Raw genomic sequence first — 14,868 nt, 5'->3', positions numbered from 1 at the left:
TCTTGGTTGGTCAAAAGTAAGAATTGAATAACGGTTCAGGGGAGGGGAAAGCTCCATGAAGTACAGAAAAATCCACAAGGGACCAACAAAAAGAGACAAGTTTGTTAGAAAGACGAGCCTCAATAGAGATGAGCTAGGAAAGTTTGGCATAATGACCCTTTAGATTTCGGAATTTGAAGTTAAAGGTGTCAAAAAAAAAAAAAAAAAGTTATCACATGTATAATTGGCTGTTCATAGTTACATTACTTTTTGTTCCTTCTATGTGGGCTCTTCCTATTATTGTGTAGCAGAATTAATACATTATTAAGGGAAATAATGAAATAAAAAGTGAGTCTTCAATATTATATTATTGGTTATTAGTTTAACCAAAAAAGTTGATCAGCTTAAGCCTACATATCAAGTTCATTTAAAAAGCTTATTTTCAAATTTTATTTATTGATAATAAAAAAAAATGGGAAGAAGTTCATCTCCCATGAAAATAGCAGAAACCTCCTTGGCCTGCGCTCCACTCTCAATCAACAGCCTCATTTCAAGATCAAAACTATCATCACTCGCACCCACTATATACCCATCTTTCTCTCTCCATATATATATACACATTCATTCATACATCATATGCATAATAATCAAAGGATCTAGAACTATTCTCACGTTCGATTAACAATTCCGCCAATGAGTTCATCCAACTCTGAAAACGGCTGCGTTTCCCATACCGGTCAGAACGGAGCCGTCTCCATACAAGGGTCCCACGTCGCCTCGTCGGAATCCACCCTTGGCCGCCACCTCGCACGGCGTCTAGTAGAGATCGGCATCAGCGACGTTTTCACCGTTCCCGGAGACTTCAATCTCACCCTCCTCGACCACCTCATCGCTGAACCAAAGCTTAAAAACATCGGTTGCTGCAACGAGCTCAACGCAGGATATGCCGCTGATGGGTACGCTAGGTATCGCGGCCTTGGCGCTTGTGTGGTCACATTCACCGTTGGCGGCCTCAGCATACTGAACGCCATCGCCGGCGCATACAGCGAGAATCTTCCGGTGATTTGTATAGTCGGTGGACCGAATACGAACGATTACGGCACCAATCGGATTCTGCATCACACGATAGGCTTGCCCGATTTTAGCCAAGAGCTCCGATGTTTCCAGACTGTAACTTGTTATCAAGCAGTTGTGAACAATATTGAAGATGCCCATGAGCAAATTGACACGGCCATTTCAACCGCTCTTAAAGAAAGCAAACCAGTCTATATTAGCATCAGCTGCAATTTGCCTTCCATCCCTCACCCATCTTTCAGCAGAATCCCCATTCCGTTTGCCATCACGCCCCGGTAACTAATTCTCTCATTTGATCACCCACCTACAATAAATGCCCCTACGTATTATCCCTAATTAATCTTGCTGCTGCAGATTGAGCAACGCTCAAGGGCTTGAAGCGGCAGTCGAGGCGGCCGTGGCTTTTCTAGACAAGGCGGTCAAGCCAGTGTTAGTCGGAGGGCCTAAGCTCCGTGTGGCCAAGGCCTGCGAAGCATTAGTCGAGCTAGCAGATGCATCAGGCTATGCATTAGCCGTGATGCCATCAGCCAAAGGACTTGTCCCCGAGACCCATCCCCATTTCATCGGCACTTACTGGGGAGCGGTGGGTACCGCCTTCTGCGGCGAGATAGTGGAGTCAGCGGACGCTTACATCTTCGTAGGACCCATCTTCAACGACTACAGCTCAGTCGGATACTCCCTCCTTCTCCGGAAGGAGAAGGCGATCATCGTGCAGCCCGATCGTGTGGTGATCAGCAACGGCCACGCGTTCGGCTGCATTCGCATGACAGATTTCTTAACAGCACTGGCCAAAAGGGTTACAAAGAACACCACGGCTTACGAGAACTATAAAAGAATCTTCGTTCAAGATGGAGTTCCATTAAAATGTGAAGAAGGGGAGCCATTAAGGGTGAATGTGATGTTTCAGCACATACAGAAGATGCTTTCTGGTGATAGTGCTGTGATTGCCGAGACTGGAGATTCGTGGTTTAACTGCCAGAAACTAAAGTTACCAGAAGGATGTGGGTATGGTGCTAGACAGCTAGAAAGTAAAAATCAAAATATGATTTGGGTTAAGGCCTTGATTGAAAAGATTGATTTTGTTTAAGTTGGTATTGCAGGTACCAGTTTCAAATGCAGTATGGATCCATTGGTTGGTCAGTTGGAGCCACCCTGGGTTACGCGCAGGCAGCACAAGAGAAGAGAGTAATCGCTTGCATAGGAGATGGCAGTTTTCAAGTGACTGCCCAGGATATTTCGACTATGATAAGATGCGAGCAAAAAACCATTATTTTCTTGATAAACAATGGCGGGTACACCATTGAAGTTGAAATCCATGATGGCCCATATAATGTTATCAAGAATTGGAACTACACTGCGTTAGTAGATGCTATTCATAACGAAGAGGGTAATTGCTGGACTGCAAAGGTTGGTTTCTTTCTTTTGGGATCAGAAATCAGATAAACTAGTTTAGTTTAGTTTAATTTAATTTGTTAACTGGTTTGGCAATGGCAGGTGCGTACTGAGGAAGAACTGGTGGAATCAATTGCTATGGCGACAGGGGAAAAACGGGACTGTCTTTGTTTCATTGAAGTTATTGTTCATAAGGATGACACAAGCAAGGAGCTATTGGAATGGGGATCACGAGTTTGTAATGCAAATAGTCGTCCTCCAAATCCTCAGTAAAAAAAAAATTATATGAACAAATTTACAGACCCAATTTTGTTAACACCATTACAACTTACAAGTATCTTGTTTAGAATAAGGTTGGTGCGAAGTGATTTTTTAGTCCTTTTTCACTCATGAAGTAGAAGAATAACAAAATTTTCTAACAATAATATACTTTTAACATTAAGTGGATAAGAATGTAATAATAAATATAGATAATGTGTTATGAATAAGGGATGGAGTTAAAAGTTAGCTTTTTTTTTCATAAAAGTTTTAGATAGCAAGTGGAATGATTATTTAAGATACCAAGTTTTTATTTTTTTTTATATAATAGTTATTTAAGTTTGAAATTATTCCTTTTATATTTATTTTTGTTTGAATTTTACACCTAAATATCTAAATTATTTAAAATGTTATAAAATCGATAATTTGTGTTGAAAATATGCACAATTTTTTTATGTGGTCTATTCATTTTATTATTATTTTTTAAGTTTTATTGCAGACAAAACTTTCACATTTTTGTAATGAGATAATTTCTTTAACTTTATTGCTATACCACAACGCATCTGTTGTTGAGTTATGAAGTGTACACTTATAATAAACTTTACAATTGTTAATTAGAGTTTATTGAGTTTGTATTTTGTTTTGGGTTTAGCCTAACCAAAAGTTATTTAGGTTTTATTACCTGAATGTTACCATATAAATATGTGATTATTAAATGTTTACATTGATAAAACAGAAATCTAGAGAGATAAAGTGTGAGGCAAAAACTTTGTATTCTTTTTTCTTCTTTTTTCATAGTGAAATCTGGTGGCGGCTGAAGTGGACGTAACTCAATTTGAGTGCACCACTATAAATCTGTGTCTTCTTGTATTCTTCTTTTTGCGTTTTTTACAGATTTTTTCAAGCAGGTCGGATTTGGGAGATACAAATCCTAACAACTGGTATCAGAGCAACTAGGCTAGATATGAGCATTGGAAATGATGACAAGTGAGAACAGTATAGGACATTGGATTGGAAGATTCGATGGGACAGATTATGTCTTCTAGAGAATGCAGATTGAAGATTATCTCTATGGAAAGAAGATTCATGTTCTTTTGAGTGAGAAACCAGAGAAGATGGATGAAACTGAATGGAAACTCCTTGATAGACAGGTTTTGAGAGTTGTCCGATTGACGCTAACCAAGACGGTTGCTCACAATGTAGCAAAAGAGAAGACCACCATAGGTCTGATGAAAGCTCTTTCTAATATGTATGAGAAACCATCTGCTAACAACAAGGTACACTTAATGAAGATACTTTTTTTTTACTTAAGAATGGTTGATGGTACTTCTATCACTACTCATTTAAATGAATTCAATACAATTGAATTGTGAATTAATTGTTATCTGTTGAGATTGATTTTGGGGATGAAGTTAGTGCCCTAATTTTGTTAGCATCTCTACCAAATAGTTGGGAACCTATGAGGGCAGCAATTAGTAATTCAGTTGGAAATGCTAAACTGAAATTTGTTAAAGTTAGAGATCGTATTCTTGCTGAAGAGGTTCGTAAAATTGATTATGGTGAAACATTTAAAGGTTCTACTCTGAATGTGGAAAACAGGGGTAGAGGTAATGTTAGAAATTTCAATCGAGGTAAAAGCAAATCTATGTCAAGGAACATGAGGAGTCAGTCCAAGTTTGGGCAGACATTTGAGTGTTGGAATTGTGGTAAACAGGTCATTTAAAAAGGAACTACAAAGCACCAAAGAAAATCGATGATGATAAAAATGATGCAGCCAACGTTGTTACCGAATTTGTCATTAATGCGTTACTTCTGTATATTGATAGCCCAATAGATTCATGGGTTTTGGACTCAGGAGCGTCTTTCCACACCACTGCTCATAAAGAATTAATGGAGAATTATGTGGCTGAAAACTATGGGAAAGTATATCTTGTATATGGTGAGCCACTAGATATTGTTGGCATGGGGGACATCAAATTGAAGATGGCAAATGGTTTTGTTTGGAAGATTAATAAGGTGAGACACATTCCAGGTTTAATGTGCAATTTGATTTCTGTTACACAACTTGATGAAGAAGGTCACAATTCCATTTGTGGAAATGGTGCATGGAAGGTGACTAAAGGAGCAATAGTTGTTGCTCGAGGTCACAAAACTGGAACATTATACACGACTTCAATTTGCAGAGAAACAATTGTTGTTGTAGTTGATGACTCGAAGAACAATGAGCTGTGGCATTGCAGGTTGGTCCATATGAGTGAAAAATGGATGAAAATTCTTTTGAAGAATAGACAGATTCCAGAACTAAAGTCTGTTGAACATCAGTTATGTGAAAACTGCATTCTTGGAAAATAGAAACGGGTAAGTTTCTTAAAGATTGGGACAGAGCTCAAGAAAGAAAAACTAGAGTTGGTACACACTGATGTGTGGGGACCTACACCTGTTTCTTCTATTGGCGGATCATACTACTATGTGACTTTTATAGATGATTCAACAAGAAAAGTATGAGTTTATTTTATGAAGCACAAGTCTGAAGTATTTGCTATTTTCAAGAAATTAAGACTTTGGTTGAAAATGAAACAAATCAGAAAGTTAAGTGCTTGAGATCTGACAACGGAGGTGAATATATCAATTCATATTTCAAAGAGTATTGTGTTGTGGATGAGATCAGTATGGTGAAGACTGTTCCCCGAACGCCTCAAGAGAATGAAGTAGCTAAACGAATGAATCGAACATTGAACGAGCGTGCTAGAAGCATGAGATTGCATGCAGGGCTGCCTAAAATCTTCTAGGCAGAAGCTATAAATACTGCTGCCTACTTGATAAACAGGGGACCCTCTGTTCCTCTTCAATTCAGAATTCCTGAAGAAGCCTGGAGCAATAAAAAAGTAAACCTTTCTTATTTAAAAGTGTTTGATTGTTTATCATATGTTCATATTAATGAATGTGATAGGAGCAAGCTTGATCCAAAGTCTAATAAATGTTTTTTTATTGATTATGGTGATATCGAGTTTGGTTATCGATTCTGGAATAATCAAATTTCATCCGTAGCAGAAATATTGTCTTCAATGAACAGGTTCTCTATAAAGATTGTGCTGGAAAGACATCAGATGATGATTCCAAGTTGAAAGAGATTGGTACAGTCGATTAGAGAGAATTTTCAGATAAATATATACCGACTGTCGAAGAAGAACAATGTGTTGTTAAAGATGAAATCGTTGAGAATGTGGCCCTAGAGGCAAATCAGCAAACACCAGTTATATAGTTGAGAAGATCATCTAGGAATCAAAAACCAATCGAGAGGTGGTCTCCATTTCTGAACTATATATTGTTGACAGATAGAAGTGAACCTGAATGCTATGAGGAAGCAATACAATCTGATGAATCAGTTAAGTGGGAGTCTGCGATGAAAGATGAGATGGACTCTTTGACGTTGAATTAGACTTGTAAGCTCAATGAGCTACCTAAGGGAAAGAAAGCACTTCACAACAAATGGATCTTCATGATTAAAGAAGAACATGATAAAATCATGAGGTACAAGGCAAGATTGGTTGTGAAAGGATTTCAACAGAAAGAAGGTATTGACTACAATGAGATCTTCTCTTCAGTAATTAAATTGATGACAATCAGAACTATTTTGAGTTTGGTTGTGAAAGAAGACCTTCATCTTCAACAAATGGATGTCAAAATTGTTTTTCTTCATGGTGATTTAGATGAAGAGATTTACATGCGATAACCAGAAGGATTTGAAATCAAAAGAAAAGATGAGATTGTGTGTAAGCTTTAGAAAAGTCTGTATGGTTTGAAACAGGCTCCAAGGAAATGGTACAAGAAATTTGATAGCTTCATAAAAAGTAACAATTTTCTGAGGTGTGAAGCTGATCATTGCTACTATATCAAGAGGTTTGATAAATCGTACATTATTCTACTCCTCTACGTTGATGACATATTGATTACTGGAGAAAACTTGTATGAGATTAACAAGCTCAAGAAAGAGTTATCTGAAAAGTTTGCAATAAAGGATTTGGGTGCTGCAAAATAAATTATTGGGATAAGAATTTTCAGGGATGAAGAAGTTCTCAAGCTTTCACAAGAAGAATATGTGAAGAAAGTTCTTAGTAGGTTTAACTTGTATGATACAAAATCAGTTACTACCCCCTTAGCTAGTCACTTCAGACTATCTAAAGATCAGTCGCCTTCAACAGAGGAGGAGAAAAATCACATGGCCATTGTTCTGTATGCCTCTACCATTGGTTGTATTATGTATGCGATGGTTTTCACAAGACCAGACATAACACATGCAGTGAGAGTTGTAAGAAGGTTCATGAACAACCCGGGTAGACAACATTGGGAAGCAGTAAAGTGGATACTACATTATTTAAGAGGAAGTACGGGTCTCGCTTTGTGTTTTCGAAAATCTAATATGGGATTGGAAGGATATGTTAATGCTGACAATGGTGGTGATGTTGATAGTAGGAAGAGCACAATAGGGTACATTTATACTTTGAGAGGTACTGTAATCAGTTGAGTTTCAAAATTGTAGAAGATTGTTGCTCTTTCTAGTTGTGAGGTAGAGTATGTTGCTGTGACAAAGGCTGTTAAGGAGATGATATGGTTACAACCCTTTTTGCTAGAATTGGGTCAAGACTACGAGGGAAGTGTGTTGCGATGCGATCGTTAGAGTGTCATTCATTTGGCAAAGAATCATGTTTATCATGTTAGGACGAAGCATATACAGGTTCGTTATCATTTCATTCGGTCAGCTTTAGAAGATGGAGTATTAGCGAGAAGATTCCCGGGAGTGAGAATCCAACTGATATGCTGACGAAAGTTGTGACAAATAAGAAACTGAAGTTGTGTGCAACTTCAGTTGGTCTTCTTCGTTAAGACACTAGATGGAAAGCCGTTATCGATCGAGAGATGATGAAGTTAGTCTCCAAGTGGGAGATTGTTGAGTTATGAAGCCTACACTTATAATAAACTCTACAATTGTTAATTAGAGTTTATTGGGTTTGTATTTGGTTTTGGGCTTGGGTCTGATCAAGAGTTATTTAGGTTTTATTACCTGAATGTTACCCTATAAATATATGATTATTAAGGATTTACATTGATAAGACAGAATTCTAGAGAGATAAAGTGTGAGGCAAAAACTCTGTATTCCTTCTTCTTTTTTATAGTGAAATCTGGTGGCGGTTGAAGTGGACGTAACTCAATTTGAGTGAACCACTATAAATCTGTGTCTTCTTGTATTATTATTTCTTTCGTTTTTTACAGATTTTTTCAAACAGATCAGATTTGGGAGATACAAATCCTAACATCTGTTATGTTTTATTTCTAGACAACGATGTTGTAGACTAGGTGACGACGAAGTCATTACTTATTCGTCTCCTCCATATTTAGATATTGTGTGTTTGTGTTGTGTCCTAAAATCATGTCTAAACAATAAAGAATATTCATATTGAATGAGAGAAAGATATATATCTGATAATCATTTAGTTAAAATATTAATAATATGACAAAAATTACGAAATATATAATATAATATCGTAAGCTTGACAGGGCTTACACAAAAAAAGGTTTTAGTGAGAATAAATTGAAAGTAAGAATGAATGTAATTTAATTTGAAAACGTTTATTAGTCAAAATAAGCTTTAATCTAAATCTGAGAAACACAAACTAGTTGGAACCTTAGACGATCGATAATTTTAAATTAGTCATTAAGAAGGTTCAATTTTCAGCCATAGAATAAGAATTTTTCATAATTTGAGTTAGGTTATTGATTTTGTACCGTATAAAAAATCTAACTATTTCAAACAAAATTAAATATACACGGAACAAATTTAATTAAAATCATGTATAAGGAGATATTTAAAATTTAATTAAATATATAAGTACATTATACCTATTTTTTTATCTTAAGAAACTAGTATGATCCTTTTTAAAGTCGTGTCTTCTATTTTAGAAATAAAAATTAATTTTCTTTCTAGTAGGTTTCTCGGCAACGCAATTCTATTGATAGTTAAGATATCCTATCAATAGTTAAGATATCCGGAAGGAGTTGATGCCGAGACATTTGAAACTAGAGAAGGTCTGAGGGTGCTATAGCTTTCTGCTTTCTTAAAGGAAGAAAGCTACAAACTTTTTATCTTTTATTTCAGTTAGGGTCACAAACAAGCAGATCTCTGCAAAGTAGTAACCTTATTAAGTGAGTTTTCCACCCGCTGTAAGGTTAATTACCTCCAATAAAGACCAGACCAAGACACTAACTTGAAAAAACCTGAAAAAAATGATAAAAAATCATATTAACACTAACTTGACAAAAAAACATTTATGAACATATCGTACAAGCAGTTAGAAAACACTAAACTATAAAAATTTGTTTTTAAATCCTCCACACAAATAATTAGGATGAAAGGAGGTATAAATATTATTTTTATCAGCTTATTATGAGTTACTTAAATTAAAATGGGAATATGTCTACTGTGGACAAAATGTTTTTTTCAAAATTAACAGTAGAAAAAAAGAAGAAGAATCTACCTAGCTAAAGGACCAGACCGGTCAAATGGAAAAAACTATCTAGTGGTACTGTGTGTCATCCCAACCCTGCACTTATATTCATTTTCTGTAAGAACATAAAGAAATCCAACTTCAAGTAAATTTTGATGCTTTTGATTATTGTCTTTTTCTTGATTTTAATGTGTTGGATTGAATTCTAAAATTGGTCAAGAATGCTATCACTTAAATTAATTACTGTCAACAAATGACATGATATATACTAGTAATTTGGTTTGTTTTTACAAATATTATACAACTTTCTATTAGAATCTGTATCAATACAAAATCTCACTTACAAAAAAAGAAAGAAATTCCTAGTCATGCACTGTTGATATTGGGACCTGGTGGGGGTGTCGATATTGGGACCTCTTGTGGGGACGGGTGCATGGCAGTGTTACCAGTGTAGTCTTGACACTTGATCAGTAGAGTTTTCATAGGAAAAATGGTCTAAAATTAAATAACTTAAATATTGTTACATTCATGTAGCTAGCCAAGATTGGTTTGACTCATGAGTCCTGATCATGTGATGATAGTGACTTACTTGAATTGGGTCACGGGCCTACTCCACCTACCCCAAAACCAAACAAGAAAATTAAAAAAAGGGGTTGCCTAAAACATGCAGGAAAATATGGAACCAAAATTAACTTTATTTATTTATATATTAATAATTAGACTGCATGCAATACAAGCATATTTGTCTCCTAAAATAAACAGCATCAATAATACTACCACTTATCTTGTGATGTTTATATCTTCTATCTCCAAGACTCAAAATCTTATGCATCAGATATCATTTTACTCTTTTGACCCTGTCCTACTGTTAGGGTTTAGGGTTAGGGTCTAACCCTAAAAAATTGCAGAGAGCCTTTAATTTAATTCAAAGTAATAATGGTGGCAATCCTGTTTTTCTTGCAGGATGATCAAATGTATGTTGTGCATTTATTCACATGCTACTTCTGAAGATAATAACAACTCACTATAAGACCAGCCGCAGCAGGGGAGTATTTGAAGGGTTATTTGGGTGTCAAAAGAGGAGGGTGGGAGGCAGCAGGGGGGCAATTTTGGGTGTCAAATTTTGGGTGTCAAAATTTGACACGGGTGTCAAATTTTGTTTGGCCAATGAGATCCTGCCATGTGGCAGGATAATATCTACTTTTGATTTTACTTTTCTTATTTTAAAAATACATTTTAATAATGATTGATCAATAAAAAAAAAAAAAAATTATATCAATATTTTTTATTTTTCACGATCTATAAATAGAGACTTGGTTTGTGTCATTTGGACACCAAAAAATTTCAGAAATTTTCTACCATATTATCATCCTTGTTTGTATCACCTTTCTTTTAAAATCTTCAAACTCTTTCATCCTTGTTTAGAGTGTTTGTTTTCTTCTTCGTTTTAAATAATATTTGTATGTTTGATTTATCAAGTGATGAATAATATTGTTTGTGGTTAAAAAAAATGAAATTATGTATATGTTTAAATGATGTGGAAGTGAGAGAAAGTGAAAAAGTAATTTTGATACTTTGAATAACACGCTGCTGTATGACATGTTAAAAAGTGGGTGTTAAAAGAGGTGTTAAGCTGACGTGGCAGGGTGTTAAATGAAAAAATTTAACACCCTGCTGTGGGTAGTCTAAAGAAACACCAATGTGGGACCCTCTTTCTTTTACTTTCCATCCTCTTTAAAATAAACTTTTTTTTTAATTCACACTACTGTGTTTTTCAACTCTATTTTTCATATATATTAATCACATCTAAAAAAAAATACACATAAAAAATAAAAGCTATAGTATAACTTTGATCTAAATTATATATATATATTTTAAATAATTTGATCAGGAAAAATTATTAATCACGTTTAAATTATAATAATTTTAGTTTAAATATTTAAAGACATTTTGTTTGGTCATATGAGAACTAAAAAATATTTTATTCCATTAATATAATCAGAGCTGTTTCGAGTTTTGAAAAATTTGTGAAGATAATATTTTTATTGTGAGATTTGAACCAATCACTGAATAAAAAATTTAATTATAAATTTAATATAATACAGAATTTTGTAGATATAAACTAATTTGAAATATTAAAGTGAAAATTTTATTTTAATTAACACATATACAACATTTAAAATGGTTAAATATTACATTTTTATTATTATAAATTTTTGTGTGGTCTCAAATACTAGAAGAAGTATGTGATATAAAGAAAAATAGATTTTTATTGTTCTTAAATTATTGTTGTCGGATATATTTGTTAAAAAAAACTTTGTTTTTTAATTTATTTTCTGTTTATTATCTATTTTAAATAATTACTATTAATTACTTGATTTTATGCCTATGTTTAATAAAAAAAAATTAAAATTGGAATTTTCATTTTATTCTTTTTTTTTTAATTTAAATTTCGTTGACCTGATATTATCATGTTGTCTTTTATTTAATTTGGTTCGATTACTTATATGATATAATCTACTTATTATAGTAAAATTTAAAAACTCAATGGTAATATTTTGGATTTGTTTATTAGTTGGTTTATTTTTAAAAAGAGGTCATTAATTTCGTCCAAGTATTAATACATATAATCGCCGTCGCCTTCACGAGACCTTCATATGAGTCCTACGACCTTCCTTGAATAAAGGGATTCCCTTTTGACCCCCATTTTTAGAGACATACGTAATTTTGAAGAAACCCATAATTCACTGAACCCATTATTATCAACCAATGTAGAATTTCATGTAACCATTTCATGAAATTAATGTACCATTATAAAGACCCATCTCTCTCCTCGATCTTGAATCCAAATCACAATGGCTAATTCTTCGTCCCCTACCCGATGCCCAACTCCGGCGACCCAACTCTTCGGCAGCATGCTCTCCTATGACGGAAATGTCATGTTAACTGCGGTAATTTCCTTGATCTTGGTTGTCATTTTTGTCCTGTTTCTCCATGTTTACGCCAAATGGTTCTTAGTTCAGGCTCGTCATAGGAGTGGGTCAAGCTCCGTTTCTCTTTCACTTGTGCTTGGCCCGCCCCGTATTTCTCATCAGTATCTTAACCGTTATTCTTATGAGATTACTAGTTTTCCAAGTGGGGTATTACAAACTACAGGACTTGAACCGTCTATAATTGATTTGATACCTCTTTTTGATTACGACCCGAATGGAAATGAAGCTTCCGGGCTTGAATGTGTGATCTGTTTGAGTTTGTTTCAAGACAAGGAAGTGGGAAGAGAATTACCCAAATGTGGACACGCTTTTCACGTTGATTGTATCGATATGTGGTTGCATTCTCATACTAGCTGTCCTTTGTGTCGAGCTCCGGTTGGATTATCTCAAGTTGAAGAGAAGTCGGGTACGGGTCTTGATCATCAATTCGGGTCGGGAGAGTGTCCGGAGGCTGATGTGATTTCGAGTTCGAACGCTAACAATGATGATGATGGGTCGGTTATGGAAATCGTGATTGAGGTTCCCGTGGGTTCGTCGCCGCCGCCGCCGCCGCCGTCGGCGGTGACTTCTCAGGCGGCTTCATCGCTAGGGGGGTCACTTAAGAGAATGCTGAGTAGGAACAGGTCGGAACATAATAAGGTTCATGATGTATCGAATAATAATAATCCGGATCCAACAGTTGATTGAACGGTTCTTAGAGAAAGCTTGGTTGCATAGTTCTTTCGCCGGACATGTTCTGTTTACTGATTGCGATTGATGAATCCTCATCAGCCATCATGGCTTAATTTTGGTAGAGAATAAGTTTATTTGAAATTATACATTCTTCAATCTTCTATTTTAAATCTACTCTTCTTAAAAAGGAAAAACAATTTCAAAGAAAATTAATAAATTTTTAGATTGCGATTAATGAATGTTATATAAAAATTATTTATTTTGATAAAAAAATATTGTTTAATATTTTAACATGCTATAAATAATATATTAAATGTATTTTTTTTATTAATTAATTTGCATGACATGCTTGGTTTGGATTTGGGTTATTAAAATTTTGTGTTAAATTTGAATATTTTAATTAATAAAGTGATTAATTTAATTGACCAGAATAAAAATAATAATCGAATTTGTTTGAAACCTCATATTTCAATATATTATTATAGGGGAAAGGGCATTTTGTGAATTTGAGTTCAAACTTTTGATTATTTTTACAGTATCAATTGGAAAGAAAATATCCGCCCCTTCTAAATTGATCGGAGTCCCCCACCCCCTTTAGATCGTTAAAATTCAGAATTCAAATGGGCAGTGACTCCTACTAGAAGCAACTGGCATTTTGCCAACAAAGGTTTGGCCAAAACTTTAATTTAGTCTTAGATTTATCTAGGGTCGACAATTTTCGATCAAACAAAAAAATACAAATTGAACTGAACACAGAAAAATAGGGTTATTGTTAGGATCGGCGGCACCAATAGAGACGGGGTCTGGCTATTGATGACGACTTCGGATAAACGGTTTGATAGAAATCCTGTGAGAGATTAATATCTCTTTCTATTCTTCGCAAATCTTTCGAACTCTTGAAACAGATTCAAGTGCGGAAATGTTCGTCGGATTTGAAGCTTTGAACCAATGAAAGATGAATGACAGAAAGTAAAGAACACAAGAAGTTGTTTATGGATGTTCGGAGCAAACTCTCATACGTCACCCCTTCTTCCAACCACCGGAAGGATTCACTATACTTCTTTGAATCAAATACAGTTCACTAATCTAGCTAACTCTCTGTTGAACAAAACAACTTTTGTTCAACTTACAACACTGAAGTTTTCTCACAGAAAAGACAGTATATAATACAATGTATTCACAGCTAGATGATAAGTGAGATGTTTGATTTCAGGAACTTTCTTGAAAGAAAAATGAATGAAGCAGCTCTCTCTCTGTTTCTTGTATTTTTCAGCCAGTGATTTGTCCGTTGTCTTAGGCATCAATTTATTTTTGAAAAGCTTCAACGGTCAAATCCTACTTTTGGACACATGTCATCTTTCCGTTGGATGTACTATCCATGAGGTACTGGGTAGTACAACAGAAAAAGATTATTGAGATCGTGGTAGTACAATGCAGTATAGGCAATTTGAATTATGGCATACGTGGCGGTTATTCATTTGTTGAGCTCTGCTGTCAGCTGCCTGAAAGACTCTACTGCCAGCTGTCTAGAAGAGCATCTGCCTTTAGATGCCTATCTGATCATCTTAGCCGTTCATCTGATTAGACGCCCTCATCTGACCAGTCTATTAGACGCCCCCATCTGACCAGTCTATTAGACGCCCCCATCTGATCAGTCTATTATACACCTCATCTCGACCGTTCATCTGATTAGACGCAATCAGTCTATTAGATGCCCCCATCTAACAATGTATTAGACGCCTCATCTCGGCCGTTCATCTGATTAGACGCAACCAGTCTATTAGACGCCCCCATCTAACAGTCTATTAGACGCCTCATCTCGGCCGTTCATCAGATTAGACGCCCCATCTAACATTAGACCCCCACGTCTAACTCCACTAGTTAGACTGCACGTCTAACCACACGTTAGACCCCCCACGTCTAACATTAGACGTTTTCCATATAATCGGTCTATTAGACATTTTTATAAAATCGGTCTAACTCCGCGTTGACTTTGC

General features: G+C 35.3%; 2 protein-coding genes across 2 annotated transcripts; both read left to right on the top strand.

Moving 5' to 3' along the window:
• The first annotated feature begins 652 nt into the window (after window positions 1–652).
• On the top strand, window positions 653–2,886 carry LOC124920807 (pyruvate decarboxylase 2-like). Its single transcript, XM_047461369.1, has 4 exons — window positions 653–1,328; window positions 1,408–2,058; window positions 2,154–2,460; window positions 2,548–2,886. The coding sequence occupies exons 1-4, from the start codon at window positions 673–675 to the stop codon at window positions 2,716–2,718; spliced, it is 1,785 nt and encodes a 594-aa protein (XP_047317325.1). The 5' UTR covers window positions 653–672; the 3' UTR covers window positions 2,719–2,886.
• A 9,050-nt stretch (window positions 2,887–11,936) lies between these two features.
• Window positions 11,937–13,015, top strand: LOC124922060 (RING-H2 finger protein ATL63-like). Its single transcript, XM_047462786.1, has one exon. The coding sequence runs from the start codon at window positions 12,062–12,064 to the stop codon at window positions 12,884–12,886; it is 825 nt and encodes a 274-aa protein (XP_047318742.1). The 5' UTR covers window positions 11,937–12,061; the 3' UTR covers window positions 12,887–13,015.
• Window positions 13,016–14,868: the final 1,853 nt, after the last annotated feature.

The sequence above is a fragment of the Impatiens glandulifera genome, chromosome 1, assembly GCF_907164915.1.
Source record: "Impatiens glandulifera chromosome 1, dImpGla2.1, whole genome shotgun sequence".
Taxonomy (NCBI): Eukaryota; Viridiplantae; Streptophyta; class Magnoliopsida; order Ericales; family Balsaminaceae; genus Impatiens; species Impatiens glandulifera.
This window is presented reverse-complemented; position numbering and strand designations above follow the sequence as displayed.